This window comes from Bombyx mori, chromosome 17 (assembly GCF_030269925.1).
Source record: "Bombyx mori chromosome 17, ASM3026992v2".
Classification (NCBI taxonomy): domain Eukaryota; kingdom Metazoa; phylum Arthropoda; class Insecta; order Lepidoptera; family Bombycidae; genus Bombyx; species Bombyx mori.
In genome coordinates this window covers 5,787,662-5,807,972 of record NC_085123.1, presented here as the reverse complement: position 1 = coordinate 5,807,972, position 20,311 = coordinate 5,787,662, and the positions used below count along the sequence as shown (strand labels likewise).

The window sequence follows — 20,311 nt, the reverse complement described above, 5'->3', positions numbered from 1 at the left end:
AAAAGCCCGAGGAACCGAGTCTTTTGGCACTGATGTCGAGAATATGTTTTTATTTTTATTTCTTATCATTTTAAATGTCCCACGAAGCATTTATGTGTGTATTAAAAAAAAAAATAGGGAACGCATCTCGATATGAAATCGAGTGAGAATTTTATAACTTTAATATGCTTGTTCGCTGTAGTGACACGTATTGCGAGTTTGTGGCGATTATTCATTATATCGGGAGCGCTGTGTAATCTATAATCAGAAATATTCAAAGAATTTAAGTTATCGTTTCTCCAATATTGTGGAAGATGTATAATATTTTTTACTAATAAATTTAATATTGTAGTTTTGTTGTTTTATTTTATCCCCGCAATAGTTCCTCTCGTCGATTCGATTGTATCCGTATGTTGATTTGGTTTTGGTTTTCCAGGAAAATGAAATACGGAATCTATATTAATAGTTTATTTGAACATTTATTTAACCATTACAGCTCTTGAACGTAAACATTTCAACAATTACCACTGACCTAAATGTCTATAAATAAAATATATCTGCTTACAACTAAATAAACGATACGCTATCATCAACAATGATTGAATCACAGTTTGTATTTGTGTAAATATAATTGCTAAAAGCACTGTTAATGTATAAAATGTATAATAGTAAATCTTTCGCTAGTACCTATTATTGTAATTTTTATTAATTTTTTTATTGAAATTAACAAAATTCGGTTCGTAAAAATAAATTGTTTAAGGCGTAATCAACAAATTTAATTATATATTTTAGCACCATTATTTTTGATTCGATGTTAAAAATTCACGAAACAACATATTCAAAATCTTTGGTAACAATCGATTGCTTTATAATATAAAGTAACATGTATGTATATAGAAATAATATTGATAGTAATTTGGTTCCTGGCATTGCTAATGTCCATTATCGGCGTCGATTTACCAACTAGTGGCCCGTTTGCCCGTTTGTTTTGTTTGAAGTTCAAAATATGAAAATTCATAGAATTGGATATAAAACATGATTTGTAGTATAGTAGTTATTACTATAAAATACAACGTAAAAAAAAGTATTCATTCATTCAAAGATTTAACCGCTTTAGCGGATTGGCAAAGCCGCAATGGAACGTAAAGGACCGAGTCATGTGCGACACTTGACTTGTTTGTGTTACATTGCGTGCAGTGTGAAAAATAGTAATGAAATTAATCTGGTACAATTTTCCGAACGTCGCTTTATAGTTGGAATGGCAAGCTTCGTTTACGACAACGACTCCAATAAACTGTGTGAATATTTGTTTTTTAATAAAGGTATACAAGAAAAATATTGCCAAAAACGACATATCATGTGAATAATATCTATGCATACAAAGCAATCTATGTGATTAATTAAATTTCTTTTAACAATGTATTTAATATTCATACAAAATTGATATTGTCATGATAAATTCCTTCCTTTTGTTTATATTACTGAACATTGCAGAGGAGGTAAAGAAAAAATATGTAAAATTTTGTTTTCAAAATTGAATCGTAATTAAATATTATATAAATCTCACCTGTTTTAATCAAATTTATGTTATAAATGACATAAATGTCCTCATTTCTCAAGGTGAGAAGTGTCATTACGTTGTGATGTCCATTGAATTCGATAAACATTTAACACCGGATGCTTCGTAAGCTCGTTCAACAAGACAATAAATAAATAAAAACATATCCTATAAAATATCGAATATGTGTTTATAATAAATTAAAACCGACGACAATATCACAAGACAAACCTCTAATGGCGAGATCTGCCCTAATTTTTTTTCCTAAAATACAAAGATTCCGAATTTCGGAGCGAATATAAAAAAGAAACATCGGATCGAATAAATAACCATTTTCTCAAGGTAAAATGGCATATTAAGTCCTTTTCCCTAACCTCAAGTAATTTAAGGTTAGCTAAGCATTGGCTAATTAGCTATACTACACATCTAATAAACAAAGCACCTACGTCACTATTTCAATTTAAAATATAGTGCACGGAACATAAGATAAACGAACGTTCTAGAACGTTTTTCCTCCTATAGCAAGCATGATGTTTTCAAACGCAATCCAATTTATAAGCGCCCAAGGGCCGAGTCGCATCCACAGGGGTAAGAACCCTTTGTACAGTGATAGCACCCCTTCGTTTCTCACAGACTGTTGGAGACAATCAATCATACCACGATACAGCGTTCCTCTGTAATGAAAACATTTCATATTATTAAACATTATTAATTTTACGTTCCAAATTCAATTCATAATTTAATGACATTTGAAGGCTGATGGAATTCTTAAAATTCTGAAGGTGGAGGGCGACTGTTTCCTTTTCTAATAGAATTAAACTGCTTTAATGACTGTGATTAAAAATATTACTGAATACAGTAATTAAGTAAGTAAGTATTAATAAAGCCAGAGCATAAATTTTCGTTTTGATAAGTTCATAATGTTTAGCGAAATCATAATATTTCTTGAAGACAGTCAGAGGCAAGGCCCCTTCTACCATAGAATTACGTCATTATAAGAAAGTTGGAATTAGTACCTAATCTACTTTGTTGTTAAGAATGTATAGAGAAACGTTTTTTTGTAAATATTTGAGTCTCATTTACAGGCTAAACTAAAGCGGTTGATGGAATCCATAGACAAAACGACAAAGTTGATGGTGGGAATCGCGATAGTGCCACGCTAATTTTATTTTCTCTAAAGGGAAATAAAATGACGTCTCACTAATATGACATTTGAATGCAAGTGAAATCACGCCATAGACAATACGCATAATACTGCACACTTTATTTGTAGGTAGTTAATCTTTTCAAATGGTTACAAATTTCGCACAGATCTATTTAATTACATATTTAAAAGCTAGTTAATATTACTGGGTATTGTATAGGTATTATCTTCATCAATTTTCTACTATATTTACTAATACTGAAATATTCGAAAGAAACATAAACAGTTAATACTGCTAACGTAACTAAGCTACATTAATTTGGAAAACATTCCGTATTTGTTAATATACAAAAACGCTCTTTTATTTTAAACTAGCTGACCTGGCTGATTTTGTAGTGCCGCAATCGATAAATAAAAGACCTAAACTTTTGTATAAAATAAACTTAAAACAAACAAAAGGAATCTGTCCAACGGGGGACACATCAAGGGGAAAACTAAATTGTTATTTTTATTTAATTCCGAGCATTTTCTCATTTATCTACCCTTTAAACCTTCTCTGGACTTCCACAAATAATTCAAGACCAAAATTAGCCAAATCGGTCCATCCGTTCTCGAGTTTTAGCGTGACTAACGAACGGCAATTCATTTTTATCTATATAGATAGATAGATGAACACTAGGCGACATAGCGTTGTTAAATATGAAGACCACATGAACAAAATGCACTGTCATATGTATCAGTATACAACTTCAAAAATACCAACCTTCCATCCGGCCCAACGGGTTGATTCATCAATCGAGTTTTAAGTACGTCGGCAGGTGTTCCTAGAACGGCTGCCACAAATCCCGCATTGAAGGCAGCCGCCGCGTGCACCAGCATGGTGTCAGCCATGCCGAATTCACGCATTAGGAACTGCTTGGTATAGTCGTATGATGCTAAATCTCCCATATTGACCAATGCTGCGCGTTGTACGTTTGGTATTGCACCTATATATATATTCATAAATTTTTATTACTATAATTCTGAATATATAATATGCCTAATAACTGTACTTTAATATTATTAAACAATTTTGTATACCTAAAACTTTTATAAGTAAGTGTAGCAAAGTAAGTGATGCATTTAACAAATAATAAAATGAGGTCAGATACTTCGTGAAAACACTAAGTTTAAAGCCTAAAAAGATAATTTAAGTGTAAACATAAATGCGTACCTAATTACTGGTAGATAATTGTGAAATTATAGTGACTCAGCACGAGTAGCGGAAAGACCTAAATGTCTGAGGTTCGTAGAGTAAATTTCGTCAGAGCCATACACAATTAAGATACGCCTTGTGTTTGAAATTGAACGAAGCTATTCATTTTGTACTGCTTATGGGCGTTATGAACTACTTCATAGTACGTGATCTATTAGTTGAAATAGACATTGAGTACACAATTTTATTTAGTGTTTGTATGGCGTCTTGTGAACCCGCAGGGATAGGTTGTAGTAATGCGTTTCGGTTTGAAGGGTGGAACAGCCGTTGTACTATAAAACTGACATTTAGAACTCGTGTCTCAAGATGGGTGCCGGCTTAACGTTATTGATATCTATTAACTCCGGTAATTTATTCTAAGCTACGCCCGGACGGGTAGGTGAGCTCACGGGATCAACCTGAGAGAATATGCTAGCACTAGTCTTAGCAAGAGTAGTGCTTCGCAGAATCTACCACCGGATTGGAATCGCGACCCACTGAGAAGATCCAGCGAAAAACTCAGGGGGCTAAAACTGACTTTAGACACGTTTTTTTTTTATTATTGCTTAGATGGGTGGACGAGCTCACAGCCCACCTGGTGTTAAGTGGTTACTGGAGCCCATAGACATCTACAACGTAAATGCGCCCACCCACATTGAGATACAAGTTCTAAAGTCTCAGTATAGTTACAACGGCTGCCCCACCCTTCAAACCGAAACGCATTACTGCTTCACGGCAGAAATAGGCAGGGCGGTGGTACCTATCCGCGCGGCCTCACAAGTGGTCCTACCACCAGTAAAAACGTACCTCTCCAGAATCCCAAAATCCCGCTTTCAGCATACAGCATTGCGTAAACTTGTCTACAGTTCTTGAAACGTGGCGTTTTACCCTGCAATACGTTTCTGCCTTCGGCTTGCATTTGCACCTTGACGAGATCCGTGGGGGAAGCGATCAGCTGTGCCAGCGAACCAGCCGCCAAACCACCTGCCGGACTTCGAGACGATTACGTTATGTCATTATACAAATTGAACACGTTGACTGACATAAGTTGATGGTAATTTCCACTGGCAATCGGTATTATTCAGATTATGATACTTTTTAAATGTAGACCAATGTCGGATTGTAGATTAAGATTGGCATTCTGTCGTGAGTGAGACAGGTCAATTACCTATCATGCAGATTAATGACGTAGCGTCGTAAATATTATTTTATATACTATTTTATATAGGTATTATACAACGCAAGGAAAATTGTAGCTCATCACTATTATTGAGTAATTTAAAGTTCATAATGAGTGAGGTTATGAACATTTAGGTATTTTCAGTCTTATTAATCTCCGATAACTCATTTTGATTTTTTGATTTAAACTTAACCTAATAGGTTAGGCTCTAATAAAGAAAAAAAAAAAAAAAAACTTCATCTGTCATGTTGCACTTTTACAAAAATAGCTCATAATACCTAGCAACACTTTGATATTTTATAAATATTGTAACTAATTTTGGTATTGCCATTCCCTTCGGTTACGTCCACCCTTTGCGATTTGTGTAATTGATCATATTATTATAATTTAATAAGATTCCATCTTAAAAGCACATCCGAAATTCTGTTATCCCATTAAAAATTAACTAACAAAGGGAATTAACATCTTATTGTGCTTCTACGCTGGACCGGTTCCAATATGATTTAGTAAAGTCCTTGGTAGAAAAACAGTGTAGCGAAATGTACTGCAGAATTTAATTAATGAACACAATGAACAATTTCCTTTCTGAGTTGTTCGCGTGAAATTTATTGCTCTAATTGTATTTCACGCACAGTGGGTGACGTATTACGACTATATTTGTGTTTGCGTTAGAAATAATATGATCAATTTTAGGATTTATTTAAGCTAAGTAATAAGGACGACGGGGCACATATCAAGTAGTTTTTACGTTTCCACTTATCAAATCTATATCTATACTAATATATAAATCTACAGTGGTTTTTACGGATGTTCCGTTATAACTACTGAACCATGCATCCGATTGACTTGAAACTTGGTATCCATGTAGAAAATACATGTACTTAATGGATAGGCTAATATTTAATATTTATTATTTGCTAAATATTTTTTCTATTACACGATATTTATTAGAGTTAGCGATATGAAATAGTATTATTATGATACTATGTATCTTAACCTTCAACCATTCCCGCGATGGTGACTACTGCGGGACCTGCTTGCCTCAAATATAGATAAAATGTAATAGAGAAGGACCTAATAATGATTCTTGTAACGATGTCATTAGGTAATGACGCTGCTTCGAAACAAATAATTTTATCATAGTAGGAAATTCTATTTATGAACAAAGGGCATTTCTTCACGCTATGACTCAGCGACGCCCATGTCGATATCTATGATAGGTCAAGGTGTTGGGCAAGGTCTCGACATTAGATCGTGTACTAAAAAAAAAGAATACAATACTGAATGTATGTTCGAAACACCCTGTATTTCTAAATACTTCAACAACGAAGCTGTTAATTCCTGACAGATATTTAAATTGAATTTCAAGTAGCTATGCGCTATGTCAAATACTAAATAAATAATAGTTTAAAAAAACTAAAAAAAGCGTGGGGTGCTTTTCAGGATACTATCAAAATAACCCTTCTACTCATATCTGTTCATAAAATATTTATAACTACTGATACCATGCACCCCATGCTTTTTTTACAATAAAATATTTTTTTCTTACACTAATAACTAAAATTTATTAAAATTTATTTTCTGTTTTTTAGATGGATTTTCTATAAAAGCGTATTTTGTTAGTTTTTTTAAACTATTATTTATTTTTCATTTTTTAGTCGAATTTCAATTTTTTCAATATTTTTTTATATTTGAATTGTCATCGGTTCTTAATAAGTATACCGAATTTCGAGATAATCGAACGTTTTGAAGGGGGTCAAAATCATGTTCAAAGATTCCGTTACAAACATACATACGTCTGAAGCTAATAAAAGCGTATTAAAATCAAGAGACCCGGAGTCAAGTTCTTATATTTATTTGACAGTGACAATGGCTCGTGTACGAAGCGACTCGAGAACAGCTCGACCGGCTTAGCTAATTTATTTTTCGTTGCGTTCGTGAACAGCTGAAGGTTTGCTTAAAATATTTTGTTGTTAAACCACGATAAGTTTTTTATAGAATTAGTGATAGCCACAGCGAAGCGTGGGTTGGGTGGTTTTAAATAAATACAGCAATATCCAAGCTGGTGGTATTGTTAAGACAGTATCATGTGCCAACAGTTTTCTGGTTCAACTTTAAATAGTTCTCACCCAATGAAGCAGCACCCAGGGAAGCCTTTCCGTTTTCATCTTTCATCATGTTCCGGAAATGTTCGTAGAAGATGAGACGGCATCCGGAGTAAATCGCGTGCCGTTGGAACATCGGCATGAGACCGCTCCATAATTTCAGAATTCCCTCTTGTTTGGCGATACCCACTGCTGTTTTGATCATACCGTGATTTTCCAGCTAAAAAAATATTGGTTTTTAATACGCTTTTATTAGCTTCAGATGTATGTGTGTTAGTATGTTTGTAACGGAATGTTTGAGCATGATTTTGACCCCCTTCAAAACGTCGGATTAACTCGAAATTTGGTATACTTATTAAGGACCGATGACAATTCAATATTAAAGAAAAAACATGGTATCAGTAGTTATAAATATTTTATGAACAGATATGAGTAGAAGGGTTATTTTGATAATAACCTGAAAAGCACCCCACGATTTTTTACAATAAAATCATTTTTTCTTACACTATTTTTAATTCAAATTTATCAATTTTTTCTTTCTTTTTTATGTACGCAAAAGTCATGCGGCAATTTATAATTTGCCTAGTTATTGATGGTAAGGGCATGGTATTATAAGCCCACTTAATCCTGCATATTTCTACCTCGAAGCATTACTCGTATACCTACTTCTGCATAGTGTTATAGTCTAACTTATACGAAATCGTCTTTTTTCAAATAATACGCATTGCTGAAGTTATGCGTTTCAATTTGAAGGGCTGTGTAGATAGTTGTGTTCAATGCAATTAAAGACTTCAACTTTATTTGTCCATGTGGGTGGTGGCATTATGTTTTGAGACTATGATTACCATTGATACCATATTATAAAAAAATACTATTTAATTTCGTAACCAATACAATACCAAAAAAAACTTTTATTAGTGGTGGTAGGACCTCTTGCGAGTCCGCGCGGGTGGGTACCACCACCCCGCCTTTTCTGCCGTAAAGCAGTAACGCGTTTCGGTTTGAAGGGTGGGGCAGCCGTTGTAACTATACTTGAGACCTTAGAACTTATATCTCAAGGTGGGTAGCGCATTTACGTCGTAGATGTTTATGGGCTCCAGTAACCACTTAACACCAGGTGGTCTCGTCCACCCATATAAGCAATACAAAAAAAAAAAACTTCAAACACGAGTTTGTTGTCAATCACGTTCGACTTTGAACGCTTTAGGAATACATATAAGAAAAGTTAATTTTGAAATAAACAAAGTAAAATAGAACACAAGAATGTGTGCTGATGGTCACCTTGTAACCGTGTTTAGCGGCTGCCACTTCCGATTGTATTTGTAGCCTTGTCTTGGTCAAGTCGAACGGGTATGTCGCTGGAAACAGTTTTAAATGTACAAGATTAGCGTGAACATTGTATATTTACAACTAACAGCTAAGTATGTTGGTTATTAACATCATTATTTAGGGTCTGTGCACACCACGTTTTTTAAATGCGCCGTCGACGCGTGTTCGTAGCGATACAGACGCGATACGCACGCAAGTCAGACGCTAGGAGTGGGTGATATAAATCGTATCTAGATTCAATATCTATATATCGCAGCAATATCGTTGAATCCGATATCGCCCCGCACGAAATCTATATATCGATATCAGCCGATACACGATATTGCTCGATGTGATGCGCATCGGCATATCGTACCGATTCGTGAATCGAAATCTATATTTCGATATCAGCCGATACACGATATTGCTCGATGTGATGCGCATCAGCATATCGACCGATTCGTAAATATCAGCAATATTCGTTTGGTTCGTATCGAATCGGCCAGAGTGAGTGAGCGAGCGAGTGAGTGAGCGCACGATAGGGATATCATGTGATGAATGAAACAGAAACAGGCATTATCCATACAATTGAAAACCTTATATTTAAGTCCATATGTCTGTAGATTATTCTTAGCGTATCAGCAGGATACAATTTAGGAAAGAAGTTTCAACTTTCGACCCTAACTTGAATGCAGTATAGCCTATTTGCATCGTTGAATTTAATTTCACGCGCTTTGACCTTGAACTAGAATTTTTTGACAAGTGTTTATAAATACTTAAAAGTTTTTTGTGTTTGATTTTTAAAGTACACATTTTTCTATTTTTAGTTGAATCCAAATAATTGTGTTTATTTCTTGTGTTTGTATTAAACTTTTGAAATCTACACTCTTTTGGTATATTTTGTAATTTAAAATTAAGACACAAAATACTAAAAACTGAAAATAATGTAGCCAGTTCTAAGCCTAAGCTAGGCCTAAGCTAATGATAAAAGCATGAAGGAAAGTTTTTTTGATATTTTTATTTTCATGTTCTTTTTATTACTTTATATATTAATACGTGAAGCAAAAACTTTGTATTCCTTTTTACGAAAATTGCGCGGACGGAGGAGTATGAAATTTTCCACACTTATAGAGAATATAGAGAAGAAGTGCACAATGCTAATATTTTTTTAAAATAATGCATAAAAGATACATTAAATCAATAAAGAAAACATTACACACACTACATACCATGTATTTGACGCACACACGCATGCCTACTATTTATTGTCAAACTTTTGTTCTTGACGTCTGTTGTCAAATTGAGAATAGATTAAATATTGTTTGCCTTTGTTTATATTTTTTATAATGTAGTCTTGGCGAAATTTGTGATTATAGAAGTATAAAATACAATCATAATAGTGTACAAACTTACAATCCCAATTAATTATAGTCGAATTTCGACTACTGCGGGACCTCTAGTTACTTTAAAATCATATTATAAGTTGATATCAGAAAACCAACCGTATAACGTTGACTTAAATCTATATCTACTACGATATTATATCAGCGTATCGTTTCAAATCTCAAATATCATGAATCAAGAAAATCTACTAGCATCCATCAATATATAGATTCAGAAAATATATAGATTCAATATCCGATATTGATAGTCGATATATAGATACGATTCGATACGCGGCAAAACCGATATTACCCACTCCTATCAGACGCAGCCTGTAGACCTTTGCACACCTGTATAAATTCAAATACGCGTTTGAATCGATTCAGACGCGATGCTAACGCGCGTTTGTATCGATACAAACGACAAGAAACCATTCTGTGGGATAAAAACGCGTCGTCGACGCGTGTTTGTAGCGATACAGACGCGATGCTAACGCGCATTTGTATCGATACACATGCGCGTTAACATCGTGTTTGTATCGATACAGACGACAACAAACCGCTCTGTAGGATAAAAGCGCGCCGTCGCGTCGACGCGCGTTTTGGAAACGTGGTGTGCACAGGCCCTAAGACCTTATTGTAAGCTTGAACGGGCAGGCACTACCATGCCGCCTTTTGCTGCCACGAAGTGAAGTAAACAAAACAATTGAGACTTCGATTTGGTGTCTGGAGGAAGGTTACCGCATTTACGTTGTGACGACGTCTATGAACTCTAGTAATCACTCAACATCAGTTTGGTCTTGAGCTAGTTCACCGATTTATTCTATAAACAAAAAATGTACGGATATCCAGTCGTAGAAATTTTTGAAAATAGAAATTAATTGAAATACCTACTTGATTGAAAATTAGGAATTTCTTTAGGTAATTATTTGATTGTCTTTGATACTCCAGATTTTTCAAATACACAATTACATTTATACGGATTTTTAATCGTATGCTTTAACGAAGTCTTAACAGATCTTTCATCGAAATGTTTTCCTAAAAACGGATTTCTTCCAATTAAAACATATCGCGTTCTATTACTTTATACTTTAAAGCAGGGCTCCCAAACCTATTTTGTCTACTACCTACTTTGAGAATAAATATTTTTTTAGCGTCCCCATTTTTTCACCTACTTAAAATCCACTATAGCGAGAGCTCAGTCGGTGTCTAAGAGTCTTCCTAAATGAAATTAAAAATCGCCTGCCAAGCTTCTACACAAGGCCGCCATTTTTTTTCTGGGTCTTTTATCGACCCTGGCAGTGGCCAACTAAGCCTGCAGCACCCACAAGGGGCTGCTATCGCCCACTTTGGGAAAAGCTACTTTAAAGCAACCTAACATTAAATTTTATCTTACCGTTTGATTTCCCTTACAACGATATTAGTAATCAGTGACTCATTCTGATAGGTTCGTGGAAACCTGGATCGATACAAGTAATCACAGTCATATACAGTATCAATATACTTTACTCATTTTGACTGTGGAAATAATGAATGGAAAAAAATTTACAAATAGCATACCTAATCATTGGTAGCCTAAGGGGCTATTCTATCTACGATTTCACGGGGCTTATCCACGGAAGACCGGCTAACACAAGCCCTAGCAAGAGCAGTGCTTCGCGGAATCTACCACCGGATCGGAATTGCTACCTACTGAGAAAATCCGGCGACGAACCGGGTTTTGTATCTCTGGGCTAGGTTACAGCTCGGGTTAATTGACGAAGTCGACAACAACCGTGACCGGTTAGATTGTTAAGAATCCACCTAAGCGATATCCGAGGTTTTTATTTATTTTAGAATTACCTGAAAGAAAAATCGTTGTTTTAAATATAATAGTATTATGTCATACCAGTTTCGGCCGCCCACGACCCGAGCACAGCGACCGCATACCTCGCTGCCACTGAGTCAGGTGTTTTGACAGCGGGATGATCAGCATTGCGTAGTACAGGCATCGTGGAGGACTTGTCACCTGTACGTGACTATATTCTGCATGCCTAATGAAAAAACCGTGAATTGAAAATATAGTAGACATTAACGATATTATGCATTATAACTAGAACGTAAGGCAGTGGCAAAGTAAATAAAATTACCAGGATCTAATTATCCACAAAACGATCACTGTAGTCATAGTTTTTTTTTGTTCACTAAAATAACGCCATTTTTTATATATTATCCTATCTATTCTAGTAACCTCGAGGGGTTATTCTAGATTCGCTGAGCTTGTAGGTGAGCTCACGGGGCTCAAGCCTGACGACGTTGCTAACACGAACCCTAGCGAGAGCCGTGCTTCGCAGAATCTACCACCGGATCGGAAACGCGATCCACTGAGAAGATCCGGCGAGAAACTCAGTGGGCTGTGTCTGTGGGTTAATTTAATTGTCGAGCCCTTCGAGCAAGCGACAGGTTCGACGAAAACGATGACCGGTGCTTGAGGTACCTAATAGCACCGTTAGTGGATCGGGAGGATCCGAAATGACGTGCTTTGGGTGACGTCGGCTGCTTTCCATTCGGTCCGCAAGATCGGGAATGTAACGCAAAAACTGAAAAACATCTAACACTGTTACAAAAATAATGATTGCCTAGCTTTTCGGCCATTAGGCAATCGGTTAAGGTTTGGTTGCCTAAGAAAACGATGTTCTAATGGAGCGGCCTCTATATTGTTATAATCGAATAACAGAACTAAAACCTCAGACTAAACGTTCAGTTTAGAATGACATAACCTTCGAAACTATGTAGTATATGACGGCCATCTTTCGTCCGCTATGTAACGAATAATTTTTCTGAAACAGTTACATACATATGCCTTATACCAATTACAGGAAAAATATGTACACAATTTACATCATTTTAATTAGCGTTCGCCATTACTATAAACGGTTTCATTGTGGAGGCGCGTTGTCATTATTAGAGTTAACTGGAAATATGGAAGTAGGAGTAACATCTGTACTGTTAATGTTTACATCTATTTGCGATTGTAACGGAAGTAAAATACCAATAAAATCTCATTGACTGATAATCATAAAAGGTCATCAGTAATGTACTTAGCAATCACATATATTACGTGAAATCCCGAGATAAAATATTGTCCGCATTCCATCTATAAACATAGGCCGGAAACGAAAACATTCAGGGCTATAAAATGGCTTTTACTTATGTAGGTATTTTAAATTGGCACCCTGGGCACTAGTATATATTATTTTGTAACTAGATGATGACCGAGCTTAGCTCGTTTTTTTTTTTTTATAACGTCACCTTGTTGTTTCTTTAAAGCGGTTAGTTGCCCTCAATTAAGAAAAATAGTGTTATTATTCACCAATAGATGTCGGGAAGAGTCATAAAGTTGATTATCGATAAAGTTGATTATTGAAAACAGGAATAAAACAACATTTTCTGAAAATAAATCGTAGCTAGATCGATTTATCGCCCCCGAAATCCCCTGTATACTAAATTTTATGAAAATCATTGGAGCCGTTTCCGAGATTCAGATTATATATTTAAAGGTATAAGATATTACAGAACCCATAAAAATAGAGATAAGGCATGTGGCGCAGTATCTACTCACCTCAATATTATAAACGCGATCGATTGGTAAATAAAACGTCAAAATAACGATAGCCCATATTTATATATGGGATCTAAAAAAATACAGTCTACAAATGGAACCGCATAAAGGAAACAAACATTTGAAACACTTCAGTAACAAGTGATAGGCATTGTTATGGTTCGTTAGAAAAGGATAGCACTATAGTCACATATGACCCAAATATTAGTGCGGTCTACGAGAATTCCGTAATCAGTGGATTTGTTGAAAAGAGACAGTATTCCGTTCTCAATGCCGACCAAAAACTTAAAGCGCATTAATATTCGGTTCTTATCTAAGTAACCCGTTTTTTTATTTTTATAAAATCTTATTGTATGTAATATGATATAGAGTAGCAACAAGTAAATGTCCATAAATGTTTTATTATCGTATTGACTGATAAACAGAAGATCAAGGTACAAATATCAAAGATTATAAACATTACATGCCTATAGCTTATAACAAAAATAGAAATATGTGGTGCACCGCTTTCATATTGAAGTTTATCAGCCATGATAAATATAAGTATTTTTAAATGCACACTTATTTCAAAATTGTTTATATTATTATGAGTTTTTTTAACGCTTAAACATTTGAACTAGATCACACTGCGCTCGGTTCACAAGACGGCTTACGTTCAATGATTATAATTTTCGCGAGTTTGATTTTTATTACAATATTATTTACTGGTGGTAGGACCACTTGTGAGTCCGCGCGGGTAGGTACCACCGCCCTGCCTATTTCTGCCGTGAAGCAGTATTGCGTTTCGGTTTGAAGGGTGGGGCAGCCGTTGTAACTATACTGAGACTTTAGAACTTGTATCTCAAGGTGGGTGGCGCATTTACGTTGTAGATTTCTATGGGCTCCAGTAACCACTTAACACCAGGTGGGCTATGAGCTCGTCCACTCATCTAAGCAATAAAAAAAAAATGATTCTTTCATCGTAAAAATCAGCCAAGACAACCAACATGAGTTACGTACGTATTTCATTTGGAAAAAAATGATTCCTGTTTGTGGGATTCGAAAAGTCGCATTGCTCGATACGAATAAAACGGGTGTCTTATTCATTAGATCACGACGAAATTATAAGATTTACCATAATAACGATACTTACATTTTCTTGTTAAATAATCTTAATGAAAATAGGTCACTAGTGTAAAATTAAGATAGAAAATAGAAAATATTCATGGCATTTTATTCCTAGTAATCTTAATTTGTTTATGAAATTTATTACAAAAAAAATAATAATTTTAAACATGAAACACAATCAAACTCACATCGATCCATAGACACAAACGATAACAAACAAACGCTACAGCAAAATAACCACAATTAATTTCAAAGGCGCGTCGATCGACCATAGACCAACGCCATTTAATAAAACCAATTTCGAACTGTATTCGTAATGAAAAACACTAACATGCTAGTCTTACTACGAACTTGGACTTCCTATTGGACACGTGTGCTGTGATATATTCTTGGCAACAGTCTAGAAAGACGAGCCGTTTAAAGATCGATAAAGTTTCCATGAAGTTACGTAACGACATGAACACACGATGGTACTTAATATTCTCGAAATTACTAACTCACATATAACATTGTCTATGATGGAATCTGCTTGTTTCATGTATAGCTTTGAATGTAATGATAGTTTGAAATTAAAAATCGATCAGTTGTTATTATAACGACATTAATACATTGATCGCCATATGGAAAATCGCGTGTTTTCATTCAGGCAACAATGCTCAACGGTGAGCCTTATCGTACTAAACCATTCGGGCCATGAGGGTCACCCGTGAGCCTTTTAAAATATCTAAACGAGACGGTAAAAGTCGTTAATGTTTATCTTCTGTGAAAATTATCGTATTTTATAAATTTTAGTTTGAAAATCTCAAATTTATAACATTTATTGATTGCCTAAAATTGGAAATTATAGTACGCCACGCCCACGAAAACTGTGCAGTATATGAAAAGTCTGAAATAATATAATAAGGTTTTTTTTTGTTGTGACATTAAACCGTTAATAGATTTAAATTAAACGAATATCTATTAAAAAAATTACGAATATTTTAGAGATTATAAATTTCACTTGCATATTGTTTTTTTTATTACTATTTTTATGCTGTTGCGAATTTCCGGAAATAGATTGTTATTGAAATGCTCATTACTAATAATTAAATGATGACTAGTGTAGTACATATTAATTGCTTGGAACGGTCTTATCGTTTAAAACGTATTTTGTGTTATCAAACTATTACACGTTTGTAACGTCAATCAGTAGTGATTTATTTGAACAGCAGAATTTAAATGCGCGACAAAGAAAATACGTGACCTGCATTTTTTTAACGGCAATCAATAAAAAAGTAGCAAGCATTTTAAATTAGGAGCGCATTTTTTGTATTATTATTTTCAAAATGTCAAATGCGATATTGATTTAATAATTTACGAGGACACTACTACTTCCTTCCCATATTAAAATTAAGGCAAATCTAACAATATGGGTTATTAAATCAAAATTCAAATGTTTTTTTGCCTTTTATGTCCTTATTGAGCTGCTGACTTTAATATGAATGTCATACAATCAGACTAGACTACAAACTTTTTATGGCTTAGATGGGTGGACGAGCTCATGACCCACCTGGTGTTGAGTGGTTACTGGAGCCCATAGACACCTACAACGTATGTAAATGCTGCCACCCACCTCGAAACATGAGTTCTAAGGTCTCAGTTTTTACAACGGCTGCCTCACACTTCAAACCGAAATACGTTACTGCTCCACGGCAGAAATAGGCAAGTATTATGGCAAATATAAGCAGGATTGTCATTTAACCGTGCGAACTCTCAATATTAGGAGACTCCATTGGGAGTACAGAGAGTACGTAACCAAAAATAGACGCACATACTGACTGAAGTCGTCGTGGCCTAAAGGATAAGACGTCCGGTGCAGTCGTATCGAGCGATGCTACGGTGTTCGAATCCCGCAGGCGGGTACCAATTTTTCTAATGAAATACGTACTTAACAAGTGTTCACGATTGACTTTCACGGTGAAGGAATAACATCGTGTAATAAAAATCAAACCCGCAAAATTATAATTTGTGTAATTACTGGTGGTAGGACCTCTTGTGAGTCCGCACGGGTAGGTACCACCATCCCACCTATTTCTGCCGTGAAGCGGTAATGCGTTTCGGTTTGAAGGGTGGGGTAGCCGTTGTAACTATACTGAGACCTTAGAACTTATATCTCAAGGTGGCGCATTTACGTCGTAGATGTCTATGGGCTCCAGTAACCACTTAACACCAGGTGGGCTGTGAGCTCGTATACCCATACATAATTAATTCTAAGCAATAAAAAAAAAACATAATATTAATATAGGTACATACGCTCAAAATACACGTAATATTTTTCCGTATTCATCGGGCAAAATAAACCGAATTGCATACTGGTTTGATCATTAGAATCTTTATTTGATTTCTTTATTGTCTTTTAAATTGAATGCAGATCACTATTTTTTATTACATATAGCACACACTATATTTTAAAATATGTAGTAAGCGTAACTAACCAACTAGATAAATAAGGCGAAGCGTTTTTGTAATGATCCAAAATGAAAATAATTGAAAATGTTCATAGATATACTGGCACGGGAATGCTGGAGGAAGGAAACGTATTTTGGAATTCAGCCAATCATATTTCCAACGTCTAGATATGTACACATATAAAGTTGTTGGCGAAATCGTGTATTTTGAGATTATTAATGCCTATATGTATATCGACGCTTGAAAGGCAAACGTGACTAAGCAACAATAACTGCTTTGTACATAAATGATAGGCAATAACCATATTCGATGCGCAAAAAAAAATATATTTCTAGGCTTATTAAAATCATTTCAATCCTACAGCTAGATTCGTTAAAATAGATTTTTTTTCAGGTATTTCAACTTTAAATTAGTCTACTGTAAAGTTCACGCATTGTCGCTTAGTCACGTTTGCCTTTCAAGCGTCGATATGTTACCAGACTTTGTATACAGAGTTAAAAATAATTTCGCTTTTTATTATTTTAGTTATTAAACGTCAGATGAGCGAGTGGCTTTGAAAAAGGGATAACTTAAGGTATGTTTCCAATCTCGAACCCGTCAATGAATCATAAAGGATATTCGTTATTTTTTGTTAAGGAAAACTCATGAATAACTTAATGTATTATAATCAGAATGTTTAATTAACTAATTTCTATAAGATAATATTATATAAGCGATATTGTACTGTTGACAATTGATGATATTTTTTATTGCCTCAGTCAGGCAGCTAAATATAGAGCTAATCTGAGGGTGAATGGTAACCGATGCTCATGGCCATTTCTTGGACATGGTTCTAAAACCTCGTTTGAAGAACGACATCTTCCAGCAGGATAGAGTTTGGTCTGATAGCGGATTCGGCGATAAAACTGATTTTCCAAGATCATCTTTAACGATTCCTTAGTGTAAACACTAAAAGTACACACTAACTAAAAATTTGTAAAAGAACAAAAAAAATGTGAACAAAATGACGTTGCATTAACGTGTGCTACTATAAATATCGACAAGAATTTTTTTTTAGAAACAATATCGGTCAATTAATCTTGTTATCTTAATTACATTGCTATACTGCTCACCTTATACAATTTATCACGATTTAAGTCCGCGTCAGGTGAAGAATGAAACGCTACTGAATTGCTGATAAATCACGCATATTAATGCAAAACGCAAGTCAACATACACACGTACGTGTAGTTATCTGTTTGTTCGTTGCAATTATCAATTTTTTTATATTTTTGGAAGTGTGAAAGTAGCCTCGGTAAGCAACAAATTAAAGACTGGACGGCTAGCGTGGTATGGACATGTGATGCGTAGATAAAAAATACATGTGACTAGGAGATGTATGGAAATGGTAGTGCAACGTAGAGGGGGAAGAGGTCGACCGAAGAAGACATGACTGGAGTGTGTGAATGACGATATGAGAGAGAGAGAGAGGAGTGAGTGTTGAGATGACGGCTGATAGAAGAGAATGGAAGAGAAAAATTTGCTGTGCCGACCCCACCTAGTGGGATAAGGTGGAGAAAAAAAAGAAGAAATATTTTGCTACAATTGAAAATAATGCTTTCTACGTTTCATTCTAGGTTCTAGGTAGTGCTAGGTAGATTGATTCTAGGTAGTGAGTTCTATTTTACTAGATTCTCAGTTTTAGGTACTGTCATCCTCTATCTGTTTCTGCCGCAAAGCATTCTGGTTGGAAAGTGATACAGTCGTGGTAAAAATACAATTCATACTTCATCCTCATGTCATAAGGTGTATAGTTGCGTGAAAACGATGTGATGATGATTTTTATAGGCTCCGATAACCACTTCTGATAAATAAACCGAAATAATTATAAGAAAAGTCAGACAGCGAATGTCTTTTATTTCGTTTGGTTAAGATTTCTTAACCGCATTTAATATTATAATAAATGTGACTTTGATAACAGAATCTAAATTAATTGCGTAACGGACAACTGTATAAGTGTATATAATAATGCGCTATCTCTTTCACTCGCGCGCAAACTTAAAACGTCACAAACCACTGCATTCTTGATCTTTTTTAATTATTATCCCTCTACAATTTTAAAAAGATATTGTGATTGTTGTTTTTTTTAAACACTATGTACTACTTTTTTTTTGTAATTTTAGAACAAAAAAATATTTTTAATTAAAAATAAGGAAAAAATTACACAATATTTTTTTATTTAGATATTGGCCAATTGAAACATACTCACAAGACAAATGTAATAATACCGATGGGACATATAAGGTTTTTAATACATCAAAGTATAATAATGTATTGACAAAATTACGATTCATAGCTCAGTTATAAGTATTGTTGAAGAGGAAAATAGAACTACTATTTTCTAAACTTCTCCTAACTTAAAACTCCTGCTACTGATATTCTGTTATGAATTATTAGGGTCGAATGATTGAGGCCATCTCTTATCGACGAATTCCTTAGGGGAGCATGAAGGGACGATGAGAACCCAGTCTTGAACACCCGAAAACGTGAGGGTTCTATGATTGAATCTATGATTAAGGAACACAGTCATGCATCATATATAGTATTTATTGCATTGTTGAAATACGCGCCATCTACAAGACTGCTTTTTTTTCGAAGTGAGTGAATAACATTTTTATTCATTTATTGATTGATTGATCATATTATTGATTGATTTTTTTAAGAGATTTTATGGCATGGTAACTGAGACCTTTAAGTCATGTCTTATTTTAATTTACATTCATATTTTTATGGAAAATGATATTATGGAGTGAAATGAAATGAAGATGATTAATTTGAGACATTAAACAACTGGGATGAAATTAAATGAAATGAAATGAGATGATATGGGATGAAATATAATCTCAGTAAAATGGTGGTCATTTACTAAGATTTTTTCAGTGGACTTTTGGAGGATCCCGAAAAGTTACATCCAGCGGCTGGTTTGTTTAATTTTCCCAGATTTGTGCACTTTCACAGATATTAAACAGTTAATAAACCACCATTATTTCACATTTAAACCTGAAGATACACTAAATAGACAAAATAAAACAAATCACACAACTTCACTCATCGCGTTCCCGGCATAAAGTCATTTTTGATTGAGAAATAATAAACATGTAGTATATGTATACTATGTAAATTCTTAGCTTCAAATTTTTATTCCGTAACATTGATAACTAATATTATATTAGTACGACCTGTATGTATCATTATCATAGTAGCAATAAAACACCGGTTTTTTTTG

The 20,311-nt window shown here is 34.6% G+C and overlaps 1 protein-coding gene across 8 annotated transcripts in view; it reads right to left on the bottom strand.

The window, feature by feature from the left end:
* Positions 1-432: 432 nt before the first annotated feature.
* LOC101735608 (mitochondrial uncoupling protein 4) overlaps positions 433-20,311 on the bottom strand; it is a 40,141-nt gene continuing 20,262 nt past the window's right edge. For 5 of the 8 annotated variants that reach the window (XM_038016962.2, XM_062673328.1, XM_038016957.2 and 2 more), the window contains exons 2-7: positions 11,779-11,923; positions 8,482-8,558; positions 7,225-7,420; positions 4,723-4,899; positions 3,445-3,667; positions 433-2,211 (exon numbers count right to left, since the gene is read on the bottom strand). In XM_038016962.2, the coding sequence (XP_037872890.1) occupies positions 2,037-2,211; positions 3,445-3,667; positions 4,723-4,899; positions 7,225-7,420; positions 8,482-8,558; positions 11,779-11,881 (951 nt within the window). In that variant the 5' untranslated portion in view covers positions 11,882-11,923 and the 3' untranslated portion in view covers positions 433-2,036. Of the gene's footprint in view, positions 2,212-3,444; positions 3,668-4,722; positions 4,900-7,224; positions 7,421-8,481; positions 8,559-11,778; positions 11,924-14,623; positions 14,979-18,158; positions 18,304-20,311 lie in introns of those variants that run through there. The other 3 variants (XM_038016961.2, XM_038016960.2, XM_062673327.1) reach the window with 3 other exon arrangements.